Raw genomic sequence first — 15,715 nt, forward strand, 5'->3', positions numbered from 1 at the left:
ATCAAATGATTTAAAAATAAATGAACACAAAATAGATTGATAAGTATTAGAAAGAGATAAAATTAAACATTCCCATAGGACATAGAATTAACAAAGTTATCTCCATTAGTTCAATGCAACTCATACTTGGACTAGATTTCTTGGGATTTTGATCGTTTAATTGATTTATTTAAACTAATATTATTAAAATCGAACCAATTGAATCGAGAACTGATCGATACACCAATCCGAAATAATATGAAAAAAAGGGATTGACCTAAAAATCGGATCAACCGCGACCACCAACTAGATGAACCAATAAAAAATCGATTCAACCAATTATTCTCTAATTAAACATATTTTGTAGCCGAAATTGAAAAAATATATATTTACAGCCCGACTCCATTTTAAAATGGCCAAAATTAGTTTTCTCTTCTAAAAATAATAAAAGAAATAAAAATAAATCAAAAGGACATAAGAAAAAGGCAACCGCTCACTAAAATGATTTATCTCTAAGCCTTTTAAGATGATTTTGGAGAGAAGAATATAAAAGCTTCGACTCTTTTTGGAAGCAGATAAGGAAAGAAAAAATATTAAATTTCTTTCACCTTCATTAATAGCTGAAGTTCAGCTACTTTATTTATAACAGCTATTTCCATCTATTCCAATGTAATTTTATCAATAAACAAAAGAAATTTTTATTTTCTCTTTTCCATTTTCCTCAAATTTTCCAAAATTTCTATAATCTCCCCTATTTTGTCCTATATTTTCCTCTTCTTTTTTCTTGAACCAAAACCAGTCGGTAATTTAATCAATTCAACCTTCTGTCCAATTTTAAAAGCATCGACTTGAATTACCTAAGTTTGAAAGTTATTGATATTGATGACATGTCTAAATAAGAAGAAAACAAGGTGAATTTTTTTCCCAAGCTTTTTCGTTTCATATAACATGAAAGGAAAAACCCAAATTATTACCATCACTATTACCATTATTAGGTTAAAAAATGCAACAGAGATCAATGAATGCCCCCACCATTTTAAGTTAACACACAGCTTCTTGAGGATTCAGCACAGAAAACCACTCACTGCATTCCTTAATTACCATCTCTAAAGCAATATAGAATAGGGGTCTCCGGATTGTAATATACTATTAGATCATATAGTCACGCAATATCGTAGAACATATCAATTAAAGGAGCGACATTGAAGGCTAAACCCTGCCATGTGACCGTATGTGGGATATCACATGCTGCTAGTGCCATAACCGGCACATCCCCCACAGGAAGGGCAGCAACAGGCCGCTACAAGCAGACTAGCAACAGAGCTAAGCAACTATGCTAAAACCATTTTCAATGTGATACAACAAGGCAGCAACAGCCTGCTACATCTTATTTGTCGGCTACTCAAATGGTTTCCCACAAGCCGTGTATATCTTACAACCGCTTCACAGCTACACGGTCACGGTCAAATTTGCTACAACTCAAAACATTAAAGCAACAAGATCATGGTTAAACGAGATTAGCGGAATGCACCAAACAAGCAATTAAAAAGGAACATGTTAATTCTTTAATGCAATCGCAAGGTTCAGACCATACATTACTTTTTTTAATTTTAGTAACCTCGTAAGATATAACGCATCACAGATCCATCAAAGACAGCATTCCCCAGGTCAAAAAATCATCTCAGGTCCTTTCTTACCATCACAGCAACTCATCCTCAGTGTCAATATTTAGAATCAGAAGACCGGAGGATAATAAGATTGAAACATCAGAAACCAAAATGGTACAAGGCTTTCTGGAAACTAAGACGCAACAACAGATCTTACCCATCACCGTATCTTTCAGTTAAAAATAGTAAACAGACAGTCCTGCACAATCAGCATACTGCTATAACCAGCATCATAATCACGAACAATCATCTAAAGATACAAACAGCACCGACAGCCACAACATCAACATCAACATCAACACCATGTCCATTTGCCCAAGTCATTCTTTCCCGAACATTGCTATAAAACCCAACAGATGGTTTAAGATGAATCAGCCTTCTTAGAAAATAAACCATAAAACACACACACACACGCATGCACACTGCCCCTTGCATAATTAGAAAGACAAATATAAAGCAAAATCAGAGCCAAATATGAGATCTGAAGAGAGGATGGCGACAAACTACAATAACAAACTTACATCACAAAACCTTTGATGAGTAATGAAACATCAAGCTAAAAACTACATAAGTTCAGATGCCATAACAAAGCTGAAGTCAATTAAAACACCAAAACCCCAGTCCTACCAATACTAGAAAATGCATGATACTTGGATGTCCTCAACACTAGCAACATATCAATGAGAAACATGCTACTCAAAGTCTCCATAATTCCGATGCCATGAGCAAGATCATTCCTACAAAATACAAATAAAAATGTAAACGGTCAAATTTTGAAAACAATGCTTGTAAGGGTAAACTTACACAAAAAACAAAGTCTAACAAGGGGAGGATAGTAAACAAGATGTCAAAGAAAACTCACATCAACATCTGAGTTTTGAGGAGATGGACTCCGAGAATCAGCTAGACGGCCTCGTGTTGAAACACTTCGACGACTTGGAGATCGTCCATCACGGCTACGTCTATCAGGACTTTCACCCCTAGGGGGAGACTTACGAGGGGAAGTACTCTTCCGAGGACTAGGGCTGCGGCGAGCAGGAGAAGCACTGAAAGATAAATAATGTATCACAATTAACTTAAGAAAATGAGGAAAAAAAAACCTGGACAACACAAATCCCGAAGTACAAACCTTATCGATCGACTAACACTCCGCCTATCATCATCATAGCGGCCTCTTCCTCGGCCTTTAGAATAGTCAGGACTAGCACTGCGACTCCTGCTACGGCGCCGAGAATCTCTGTCTTTCCCACGATAGCGATCACGTTCATACCTGTCGTGACTTCTACTACGACTTCTTCTATAATCCCTATCTCTGTAATGGTCATCACGGTGCCTGAAGATATTAAACACAATACACATCAGATATCCACAAATAAGAGCATAAATAAACACAACTAATCCATATAAGTTTTGAGTATTCAACCAAGCTTAAGAAGCATTGTATGTCCAAACATGGAAGTATTTGATTTCCTCTGGAAATAAAATCAGATAAAAGAAACCTAATTTGGAATTGTCAAGATATAAACTGGTAACAAAACACAACCAATGCATGCACGCATTCAATGCAGGAACGAGCAGTTAAACATTGAGTCAATTGGCTTAATAATAACAACACATTACACCATCATGTTCATACTATCATGAATCTAGAGTGCTTCAGTTGGTTAGGAACAAGCATAATAAATATGAAAAATCCCAAGGTTATCCCTTCATCAATATCCCTCAAAATTCATCAAGAAAAAGTGGGCAGAAGAGAAAGAAAGAAACTGCAACATATAGTGCAAGAGCGAAATAAAACAAAAGTTGCCCAAAAAGAAAAGAGGACGGTATAATAACTTACCTTCTGCGAGGACTGCGGCTTCTTGACCTGTGCCCTGATCTTGGTGCTGATTCAACTATCCTTCCTTTGTGACTGTAACAGACGTTAACAAAGTACAGGAAACTCAGTAACAGATTAAAGAATATACATGCACTAGAAATATGACACAAGGAGATATACACATGATAGAAAAACTGGATGGCACTTCCAGTTTTTGGTGAGCAAGCAAAACAAGCCAAAAAGACTTATACAGGAAACGCCAACTAGTTAATCATTGCTAGTTATTACTTAGCAAGTGGAAATTTTATAGAGACTCAAACAAGAAGGTATTTTCCTTTGTAATATTTGGTTAAACAAGAACTGAGTTCACATTGTCAAAAAGTAATTTATTACAAGCAATACATCTCCATAGGGCTCAGAACCTGTTCAAGTGGAAAAGTAATCAAATAATAATCAAATGATAAATAGCACACACAACTTACATCCTCTCTGCATTAGGCCCGTATTTTGCAAACTGAACTGTTATTTCCCGACCATCAACGACTCTCCCTGCAAGAAAAAGGAAAATGTCATTGCATAACTTAATCAGTTCTCTACAAATTTAATACAACATTGAAATCATACATACAAAAGTGCTCACATAATGGGCAAAATAAAAAGGATAAAAGAGTAAAAGAGATTAAGGATTGATACCATCGAGCCTATCCACAGCTTTTTGTGCCTCATCCGCATACTTGTAGCGAACAAATGCAAAACCTCGAGAATCACCGGTCCTGAAATCATAAATTAAAATCATAATCTCATAAATTTTATAATATATATATACAGTCAGCGTGTACTTCGGACAATTCTGATTTTTTTTTTTTTTAAAAGTTATTAATTTAAAAATTCTAGTCCAATCACTAGCACAATTAGTATTTTCTGTCGACATTAACTTACTATAAGATATGATTACCGAGTTTATAGTGATTCGCGGTGTATTGATTGGCAAATTTTAAGGAAAAATCCTAACAGTGTCAACTGGGATTTTTAAATAAAAACTGGAAATATTTTTTTTAAATCCAATGACTAGATCTCAAATTTTACCAAAGCACAGGGACTGGAAGAACTTTTTTTGAAAAAACATAACAAAATAAAATAGGGAGAAAAAGAACCTTCGATCTTTGGGAATGAAGATGTCGACCACCTTGCCGTACTTGTCGAAAAGCGGAAACAAATCATCAGCAGTGGTGCCTAAACAAAATAAAAACAAATCAAATGTTTTAGTTACAGTAATATAATATACACATATATATCGTAGCCAAAGAGAAGTTAAGAGCGGATGCCAAAGAGGGGAAAAAAGCTTACGAAAGGTGATGTTGAGGATGAGAAGAGAGTAAGTATCGCTAATGTCGGGCGGCCCTGACCTTCCGAAGTGAGACATGGCGGTGGAGAAGAAGAGCAATGGAAGGGTGGAGAGATTTTTTCTTTTTCTAAAGGGAGAAATTAAGATAATGGGCTAGGGTTTGGCTTTGTTCTGTACATCAAGTGATGAACAATAATAAAATAAATAAATAAATAAATTACCTTGTAGTGACCCAATTATCAATACCATTCAATTTTCATTTTTTATCATCAAGCTAATGAGAAGATAACCTAGCAAGTTTTAAAATTAGTATAATATCAAATTTAGGTTTTATATATTATATTTATTTTATTTTATTTTTTTAAAATTAGTCATCAATGTTTATAATTATCTGATTTTATCTTATTTTTACATGAAAATATAATTCAACACATAATGTATAAATTATAAATAAAAATATTTTTAAAAAAATATATGTTTATATTTAAACTAGATAATCGCTTGAATATATTTCTTTCATTAGACTTCAAATGGTTAAAACTTGAAATCTTTTAATAACAATTAACTCGTTTTTTGTTAGCTTGAGTTGGCTATCATTGATGAAGCAAATCAAATTTTAATTTATTATTTTTGAAGTTGTTGGAATTGAATTTGGGTTGAATTAATGAAATGGGTACTTTTTTATTTTCAAGAAATTGAAATTGTTATTTTCCAAATTTTGGGTCGTTGATTTATTCAAAGGCAAATCTTTTGAAATCTTATTGAGGGTTAATATTTTAGAATCAATACTAAATTAATATTATATATAAATATTAAAGGTTAAGTATTATATAATTATCTTCCCATTAGCCATGTGCTTTTGTAAAATTGAAATCTAATTTTTTTAAGTATGTTAAAAATATTTTTATTGTTTTTAATATAATTCTTTTATTATTTTGAACCATAAATTAAATATTAATTTATATTATTTTTCATCAAAATTATCAATTTAACATGTTTGTTTTTTAATCATGGGTTATGTTAAAACAAGTTAAAACAAAAATACTAAATATGGTTGTCAATGAAATACTTTTGAAAAGCGCTTTTAAACCTAAAAGCTAAAGCGCTTTTTTCTTGTTTCGCGTTTGGCAAAAGCTTTTTAATAACAAAAGATAATTTTAACCATTATAAAGTATTTTATATAATATTTATATTGATATATAATTACATTCCTATTGAAATATATTTTAAATATATAATATTAGTTTAATATTTAAAATAGAGTTTATATATTTGAATTAAATTTTATAAATAATTAATACTAATTGCTTAAAAATATTTAAAATTTATATTTCAGATATTAAAATATTAATAACAAATTATAATAAATTGTTTTTTATATTCTTACTAAAATATCTTAATACTAACTAATTTGAAAATTATTTAAATGTATATTTGTTTTTTGTAACACCATGTTTAAAATGGATATTTTAATTTTTATAAGCACTTTTGACAATTATACTAAACATTTAAATCTTAAACCAAACATTTAAAAAGTATTTCTCAAAATCGCTTTTCCACAACACTTTTTTAAAGCACTTCTCAAAAACAAGACTAAACTGGCCTTAAGCCTGAATCTCAAATTACATGGACTAGTTAGAATTCAACATAGATAATTTTTTGGGTAAAGTACACCAACAGTCATTCAACTTTGATTTCAATGACAAAACAGTCACTTAGCTTTCAATTAAGTTACTCAACTTTCAAAAAACAACAAATCAATCACTAACATTATCAAAAAGTGACAAATGAGTCACCCATTAACATTTTCCATTACAGGCCTAATGGGATAGGTGATGTGGCCAGTTAACTAGCTGACGTGGCCAATTAACTTGCTATGTTGGACGAGGAGTTAAAGGGTCTAAGGTTTGGACGGGTTTTGGGAAAAGAAAAGAAAAGATGGATTGGGATTAAGGAAAAAGAAAGAAAGGATCAATTGGGATTAAGGAGAATAAAATAAAATCGATTGTAACTAACATTTTAGGGTTTAGTGTTGGACGATTAAAGGATTAAAACTTTTAAGGTAAGGGTAAGATTGAACGATTAAAGGCTAAAGGATTGATATTTTGGGTTTTGGGTTTAGGGAGAAAAGAAGACAACAAAAGATATTAGTGGTTAAGGTTTAGGACCACAATGGTTAATAGAAGAGAAGTAGTCAATGTTGTTGCATCCACTGTAATGGGTAAGTATCTATATTTGGTTTATGATTTGTTAGATTGAGGGGGATTTGGGTTTAGGGTTTTTTGGATTTTTTGGTTGAAAAATTTGCATTCGAATAGGGTTTATGCACTGTGTATGTTTATTGTTCGTATTAAAGTGTATGCCAAATTTTGATTTATTTGGTTATTAAAATGTATAACATGTTTTGGATTTTTCTAAAGTTATGGTCTGCCATATGCATACAGATAACCTTAGGAAAGAGACAAATCAGTTCAAAAGTTTAGGTTTCATATGATTCAAATATGATTCAAAATTGTGTATGTCATTGAATTATTCGAAAGTTTTTATTTATGTTACATTTTATTCAAATATGACAAATCAATTCCTAGTTATCAAGAACACTGTTTAAATATTGATTCAAATATGATTATTGTTTGAATCAAAGTGAATGGCTGATTTGGATTTTTCTAAAGTTATTGTCTACCATGTGCATACAAATAGCCTTAGGAAAGAGACAAATCAGTTCCTATTTTTATGACTAACAGTATCAAACTTCTTTGGATTCAAATATGATTTAAATATGAATCAAATATGAAAAATCAGTTCCTAGTATCAAGAACATTTTTTAAATGTTGATTCAAATATGATTAGCGTTTGTATCAAAGTGTATGATAGGTTTAGATTTCTTTGATTATTGTCTACTATGCGCATGACAAAAATGAATTTGTTTGTATTAAATTATTTGGTTATTGTACATGACATAAATGGATTTCTTTGTATTAAAGTGTATGGCATGTGCATGACATAAACGAATTTGTTTGGTTATTATACATGGCAGAAATGGATTTCTTTGTATTAAAGTGTATGGCATGTGCATGACAAAAATGAATTTGTTTGTATTAAATTATTTTTTTATTGGTCATTGTTTGTTACTGCCTAGGTTGTATTAAAGTATTTGGTTATTGTCTTCCACTGCCTTTATTGATATTAAATTTGTTTGCTAGGTTTATTTAATGATGAATTTAATGAGAGTGAAGAAGAACTGTTTGATTTTGATATGTCTAATGGTGATGTGTTTGATAGTGATTGTAATATCCCAAATTAGGGCCTAATCGGAATAGTGATTTCGGGACCACAGATCCGAGATAGAAATAATTATTTTATTATCATTTTAAGGTCTATGGCATGATTTCATGATTGTGTGAAAAATTCGTTTAGAAATTTTATCGATAGAGGGTCCAATTTGATATTTAGGACTAAATTGCAAAAGTTATAAAATGTGTGTTCTAGTTCACAAAGGTACTAAGTACTTGTGAGTAATGGGTTTTTAAAGTGGAGGTCCTTGGATAGTAATTAGACCATTATACTAGTTTGGACAAAAATACCTAAAGGAAGATAAAACACCATAGTTTTTAATTAAGGGCATTTTGGTCATTTAGTTATTAAAATGAATTAAAAACAAAATTAAAAGCCAATTTTTTCCCATCCTCAACCCCTTGGCCGAATTTCACATGAGGAAGACATAGTTAGGGTTTTTCAAGCTTCCAAGCTCGATTGTAAGTCCATTTTAGCCCCGTTTTTAATGTTATTTACGTTTTTGGAGTCCCGGTAACTTGATTAAGCTTATTCTAGCAATAATTTAACCTAGGGTTTATATTTGGAAAAATACCCATAGGTGAAATGTGTTTATTTTGATGTTTTATGGTAGAATATGAAGCTTGAAATTGTGTTAAACAACTTTTGCTAGGCGATTTTATGTGAAAATGAGTAAAACAACATAATCAGTAAAAATACCTAATGTTCATAAGTACATGTTAGAGTGAGAATTTGATGTTTCCATAGAAGGGGAAAATGACCGGAATTTCATAAAACATAATAAAATAATATGACGTTTAATTTCTGAGCCTTGGGGAAAAAGTGTAAATATGTAAAAGTTTAGGGGCAAAAATATAATTTTTCCAAAGTTTGAGTCAAGGATTGTTTTAATAAATGTGAGTATTAAATAAGCTAAATTTGTTATTTTAGGTCAAGAGAAACAAGATTCGTGTAACGCCCCAATTTTCGAGAATCCTGTGACTGTTGGCATAGGTTTAATTATGTTAGTGGGCCTCTAGAAAGCCCAAACTTAAGATAGAACCCGACAATTTTAGTTAATTTTTGTTCCATAAGAAAAAGGGGGTGAAATTATGAAATAGGACCTATGTGAAAATGTTTGAAAATGCTATAGGCTAAATTGAAGTGGCCAAATAAATAGGAGTGCAAAATAGGAGGATTTGCATGACAAACCTCCCATTTTACATGAAGTGGCCAGCCATCATGTTGTTGTAGACAAAATGTACACTTGATATCCATAATTTATGGTACAAATTGATACAAATTGATAATAGGTTAGGTAAATGTTCCATGATAATGGGTTAGGTAAATGTTTCATGATAATAGGTTAGGTAAATGTTCCATGATAATGGGTTAGGTAAATGTTTCATGATAATGGGTTAGGTAAATGTTTCATGATAAGAATATCATGTCTTTTGTATTAAAGAATTAAATGGATGAAATATGAAGTTTTATTAAAAGAAAAAGGGGTGAAAAGAACAAAGTTTTGTCCATCTTTGTTTATCATAGCTGAAAGTTAGAGAAGAGAAAGGAGAGGAGAAAGCTCTTGAGTATTCGGTCATTAGGAGGAGGAAAATTGAAGGTAAGTTCTTGGTACCTTGCTTTTATTTTGAGGTTCATGAGTTCTTCTTGATTCTACCTTAACTCTTGAAGTATATTTTGATTTTTAGTTGTGTTGTGAGCATTTAGTCATGAATTAAAATGAAGGAAATGGTTGTTGTTTCATGTTCTTTTGATGAAAAATGGAAGATAGGTGAAGTTGAGCCAAACAAATGAGCATGCATGTGCCTTAGATGCTAAAGGAAAAATCGGCTAACATGTTGTGCTTTAAAATGATGAAATGAAGATTATACTTAAGTAAAATCATAGATATGTGATGATTGATTGGTGATATACATGTTTAAATAACAAGCATGCAAGTTAGGTGTGAAAGAGTGATTTGGTAATAAACCGCTTGGGACAGCAGCAGTAATGTGACTTTGGAAAATCACCATAAATTGTGGGAGATGAATTAGAAGCTGAATAAATCATGTAATTAAAGCTTATTGAGTCTAGTTTCTAATGAAATAAACAAGAACATATTTTGAATTCTGTACAATGAGAAATTTGATTCGTAATGAAGAGTGGTCAGATTAGTCAAACAGTGAAACATGGGAAACTTTAAGAAAAATCTGGTATTGATTGGCCATACCAAAAATTCTGAAAATTTTATGGATAAAAGATATATGAGTCTATTTTCAAGGAAAATTAACGTCACTTGATTTAGAGTTTCGTAGCTCCAGTTATAAATAATTTAGTGACTGTTGCTCAGGAAGACAACTTGCAGTGAAATTATGATTATGTGGTAAACATTGACAAAATTTGTTAATGAGTTGCTTATTGATTTCTTATAAGCTTACTATGATCTGTAGGTGTGGTTGGCCGAATATTGTAAGGGGTTAATACGTAGTTTGTATTTGAATAGTTAGATTAACGTGTTAGTAATCCAATTGTAGGCGGTTCGTGTGTGGATCTCACAAGATATCGTCGCAAAGTGTGTGTAACTAACACCTCTTTCTTAGTCTAGATCGGCAAAAGTCGAAAAGCCAAAATACCGAAAACCAGATTTTGTAGATTTGCGAGTGTCGAATGCTCGTGAGGTAAATCGATTAATGTTTTTGGTAAGCTGCAATGTTTGGACCGCAAAGTGCATGATTTACGTGCCTCGATATTTTTGGGCTTAATGGGCCAAAATTGGAATGATGGGCCAATCGGCCCAATTCGTAAGAACCCTCGACGTGATTCGTTAGTACGTGAAAAGTAGGAATATGCATGAAAACCCTAAAAGTAGCTAAATTACTATAATACCCCTATGTATGGAAAATTATCGTTATACCCTAGGTGCAAAATTACCAAAATACCCCTAGGGTTAAATTGACCTAAATGCATGTTTGATCGTTGTTATTTATCGCATGCCATGTTGTTATTATCGATGCATGGGATTGGGATATTGACGGAGGAAGTCTTGAAAGTGGCTTGTCCACGTCTTGGAGGCTTTGCCTCAATTTATCGATAATCGAGCAAAGAAACAAGAAGTGTGGAGTGTTTGGGTGGGTTGAGCTCTTCCCACATGGAGTGTATGGCTGTGGTACGGTGGAGTGTAGTGGTTGGTGGGTTGAGTAGTCTCCCAAATGGGCTTGCATATGTTTCTTGATGTTGCATGTATTTTGAAATGGGCCTATGGGCCATATCATTATCTGAATAAGGGCTAAGGCCCGGTTTATTGTAATCTGAAAAGGGCTCGCCCAAGACTATCATTACTGAATGGGCTTAGGCCCAATGGGCTTGAGTGACTTGGGCTTTGAATGGGTTTTCCTTACACACTGAGTTTCCCCAAACTCACCCCTTTTATTTTCATCCACGCAGAAATCCCCAACCATAGTGGGCTTGGAGGTGTAAGGGAATTGAGTGGCCACCCGCTCAAAGTTTGATTTTCTTCCGTGAACTGGACATCCTTTTAATTACGTTTGAGGTTTTGGGCTTTTAAATGTAATAAGGCCGCTTATTTATTTTTGATGGTTTTATATGTTTTATTAAGATAGATAATATTTATTTTAACTGTTGAAATTGGATAGCTTTAGGCGCGTTTTCAAAAACAACAGTTGATTTCAAAATAACACGACAACAAGCAAAGCTTCCGCAATGAAAGTATTTTCCAAAATTAATCACTTTTCCTAAAATGACTTAATCAAATCGGTTTCCTAGAAATATCCATGACGTTAAGGTGTGGCAATGGCAGTATGCATGTCTAGGATTGGATCCGAAGGAGCTTGGTACTTAGCAATCAGATGGACTCACCACCTCTTTCCGGTTTCCTACCGGTGCATGACTTCCTTTCACTTTAACCCTTAATGAATTAATCTTTTGAACATCAAGTACGATTTTCTGGACTTAGAATGGAAATTTTTTTTTTACGTTTTGATGTGGCATGCCGGATCCGGCCATAACTTCTGGGCCGGGTTTGGGGTGTTACAATTCGAGTCGTGATTGAGGGAAAAATAAAGTTTACGAAAAATAGGCTCGATTTCTAACATTTTGTACCGAGGTAAGTTCAGGTGTAAATGTAATAACATAATTGTCATTTTAAGTAATTTAATATTATTTATATGATATGATGATTATTATCATGAAATATTATGCTTTGTGGATTATTATTTAGTAATATGCAAATTATTTGAGCTACTTGATAAATATGAAATGCTATCAAGTATCGGTTCCGACCTTCCATGGAAGACAGCAAAGATGTGTGATTGAGGAAAATCCCGTTTGAACCTTAGGAATAGTCCGAGTTCATAAGATGTAACTAGGCATCCGAACTCTTTGAGTTGAGTCCGAGTTCACTTATGGATGCAAACGCCCGAGCTCGTTGAGTTAAGTCTGAGTTTGCTTATGGGCATGTTACATGGTAGCTTGGCTACATAATTTCCGCAAGCTATTGAGTTTGTCTAGCTGCGGGTATGACACTTATGTGCATGCAATCTGTGTATCCAAATTATATTCCGGTGTGTTCAACGGGTAAATCTTAAGTGAATAAGGAGAATACTTATTGACCAGACTTGATAAATTAGGAGTTTAAACTCTAACCATACTTGCTCTAAGGTTTATAAAAATAAGAATATAACCTCAACTTGGCTAGCTTAACATTATAAAGACAAGTTCATCATTGATCCTGATTATTCTTTGACATCATTGCAACAATATGTCAAAGGAGATTTCCTTTGCCTTGTCTCACTAACCAAATGTAGAAGGGAAAAACTGAGGGCGGTGGAATTACTTGAAGGAGGTTATAAGGCACAATATAGGAAGATATATGAGTATCTGTTGGAGGTTAAGACCTAAAATGTTGGAACAACAACAATCTATTATCTAGATAACAATTTGTTTTAAAGGATGTATATTTGTTTGTAGGCATGCAAAGATGGGTCTAAGGTTGGTTGTAGGTGGATAATAAGTTTAGATGGATGTTTCTTGAAGGGCTATTTTGGTGGCTACCTACTCACATTGGACATGAAAATTGTAAGCTCAAATCAAATATTTTTCATGTTTAATAAACATAAGGTAAAACTCTATTTGTTTGATTTGTTTTATGTTTTTTTCTATTTAGGATGCATGCTAAACAATTAAATTATTTTTGTTCTGTTTGCAGGGATCTGTAAAAGTAATACCCATGTTATTTCCTATTGTAGAAACAAGACATTGTGTTAGACACCTACATGCCAATTTTAAGAAAGCTGGTTTCAAATAATTGAATTGAAAGATTTGCTTTGGAAAGCTAGAGAAAACACTCCAAGAGATTTTGAGGATACCATGGCTGAACTGAAGAATACCAATCAGCATGCTTATGATTGGTTGAAGGGAAAGAACCTTGCTCACTAGTCAAGTTCCCACTTCTCGTTTTAGAACCAGTTTGACATGTTGGTGAATAATCTTTGTGAATGCTTTAACAAGGTAAACCCCTATTCATTTTCTATATGCAGTTCATTAAGGAGTAAGTTTCATACTCATTTTCATTACTTACTAGTAGGTGATATTAAAAGCAAGAGGGAAGCCCATTCTGACCATGATGGAAACAATTAAGTCTAAAATTATGTTGTTGATTGTCAATAAGAAAGAAGATGATGAAAAAATTAAAGGACACTTGTGTCCAAAGATAAAAAAAAAAGTTGGATGCCAATATGAAAGATTCACTAAGGTAAATAAATCATATTTTAATATATGTATGCCTTTATTCTACCATCACATGCTGGTGGGGCTCATCATATGCTGCCTTTACTTGAATATGATATGTTTTAGTCATTGTTTTCTAGTTGTGTTCCATCACATGCTGGTGGGGACAGATACTAGGTTGAATAAGGTCCAAATAGTCAGCATGTGGTAGACCTAGTTGAGAATTCCTGCTCTTGTAAGACTTGGGATCTCACTGGCATCTCTTGCATGCATACGATGGCTGTCATTTATCTAAAAAATAAATACCCTAAAACTTATGTACAAACCTGATACACCAAGCAAACCCATCTTGCTATTTACTCCAACTTTATCAAGCTAATAAGGGTCCTAAGCAATGAGAGTCTCTGCCAGACATGCTGTCAATACTGCCTCTTACATTAAGGGCACCTAGCAGACCTACTAAGGTGAGAAGGAAAGGACTAAGAAAGGGGTGGAAATGAAGTGTACTAAATGTAAGAAATTAGGCCACAATAAGAGGAGTTGCAAAGGGGAAGTCGGCCAAAACATTCTAGTAAGTCATTTGCTTTGGCTTCATTAGTTTACTTATATATTCAATGTGCTTGATGGATTTCACTTGTTCGTGTAGGTCACAAGACACAAAGTTGGCGTTCATAACCAAATGGTTGCCCCAACTCTTCAAGAAGCTACTTCAACTCACTAAGAAGTTGTCCCAACTTATTAACAAGCTGCCTCAACTCACCAAGAAGTTGCCCCAAGAGAAAAGCTTCCATTCAAGAGGAAGCCAATCGCTGTTAGATGGATGCCTTATACTAAAGAGTCATTTGTCTCAAACCATTGATGACATTGTGAATTGAAAGTTTATTTTGTTAACTTTTTGAGCTTATTGTTTAAATTTGTCTGTTACTGCTACTGATTTCTTAACTTAGAAAAAAAAAATTTTTTGTAAATTTGTTTATTATTGCTATTGATATCTAAACATGGGCAAATAGTTACTAATTTTTTTTTGTAAATTTACCTACAATTCAAATGAGTTCAAATGTACTGAATTGTAGGCAAATTTGGCAATAGTTTGCCCTTTTTGTGTAATAGTTTTGTCTTAATTAATGAATGAAGTATAATTTCTACCAATGTATTATGCTTTTCTTTCATCTGTTTTGTCTCTTTTACCCTATTTTCTTGTGGATGTCATATTGTTGTATGCTTGGGGTTTAAACAATTTATTTGTTTTATGTAAACACTTGATCTATTTAGCCTTCTTTTTGTCTATTGTTGTAAATACTTGTTCTAATTATACAACTCTTATATAATCAATTTCATTAGAGAAAATGTAAAGAATTTAATCTAAAACCCAAATGTAACAGCCCGTTTTTCCAGTGGTGTCAGGTATAGTTGTTTTGGAGCCATAATTTTAATGAATGAGTCCATAAATATTATTTAATAATATTTAAAAGTTTATTTTAGTGTTTTATTTACTTTTAATTTGATATTTTTGTTCAATGGATAATTAGTTAAGTAAAAATGGTTTGGTCATAAAGTCAAGTTACTTTGGAAAATGAGGTATCAAGACCTCGTTTATGTAAACTAATATCGTAATTGTTTTTGTTAATTATTTACGGAGTTACTAAATAGGTGCATTGAAGTTCAGTCTAGAAATTTTAGTGATTTGATAATTAATTAAGGAAAAATATGTTGAGAAATGTGCCCATATTGTAATAAACATGTAACCGTTTTCTATTTATTTGAACAATAAATAAATAGATAAGTTAATTTCAAATTTTACTATTATGTATCATGTATTTATGTCTTTTATATTTTACATGCATAGCGAAATTGTGGCAAACAAATATTAGCTCATTAATTGTCTAA

General features: G+C 32.6%; 1 protein-coding gene across 2 annotated transcripts; it reads right to left on the minus strand.

Annotated features, from left to right (window-relative positions):
* Window positions 1-1,042: 1,042 nt before the first annotated feature.
* Window positions 1,043-5,092, minus strand: LOC108464431 (serine/arginine-rich splicing factor SC35). Of its 2 annotated transcripts, XR_001868290.2 has the most exons (9): window positions 4,813-5,079; window positions 4,620-4,698; window positions 4,159-4,238; window positions 3,948-4,014; window positions 3,487-3,558; window positions 2,776-2,979; window positions 2,509-2,692; window positions 2,274-2,383; window positions 1,043-1,986 (listed from the first exon to the last, which is right to left on the minus strand). XR_001868290.2 is itself a non-coding variant. In XM_017764730.2 (8 exons), the coding sequence occupies exons 1-8, from the start codon at window positions 4,886-4,888 to the stop codon at window positions 2,378-2,380; spliced, it is 768 nt and encodes a 255-aa protein (XP_017620219.1). In that variant the 5' UTR covers window positions 4,889-5,092; the 3' UTR covers window positions 1,043-2,377. The 2 variants fall into 2 exon arrangements, 1 of the variants encoding a protein (XP_017620219.1); XM_017764730.2 differs by having other exon boundaries at window positions 1,043-2,383; window positions 4,813-5,092.
* Window positions 5,093-15,715: the final 10,623 nt, after the last annotated feature.

The sequence above is a fragment of the Gossypium arboreum genome, chromosome 13 (genome assembly GCF_025698485.1).
Source record: "Gossypium arboreum isolate Shixiya-1 chromosome 13, ASM2569848v2, whole genome shotgun sequence".
Taxonomy (NCBI): domain Eukaryota; kingdom Viridiplantae; phylum Streptophyta; class Magnoliopsida; order Malvales; family Malvaceae; genus Gossypium; species Gossypium arboreum.

What these genes read in the sequence shown, in the direction of transcription:
- LOC108464431 (XM_017764730.2), bottom strand. Translation starts at nt 4,888, where the DNA reads ATGTCTCACTTCGGAAGGTCAGGGCCGCCCGACATTAGCGATACTTAC. An exon ending in GGGCCTAATGCAGAGAGGAT is followed by an intron (nt 3,559 to 3,947) that starts GTAAGTTGTGTG and finishes CGTCTGTTACAG; the next exon opens with TCACAAAGGAAGGATAGTTG. An exon ending in AGTGTTAGTCGATCGATAAG is followed by an intron (nt 2,693 to 2,775) that starts GTTTGTACTTCG and finishes TTTATCTTTCAG; the next exon opens with TGCTTCTCCTGCTCGCCGCA.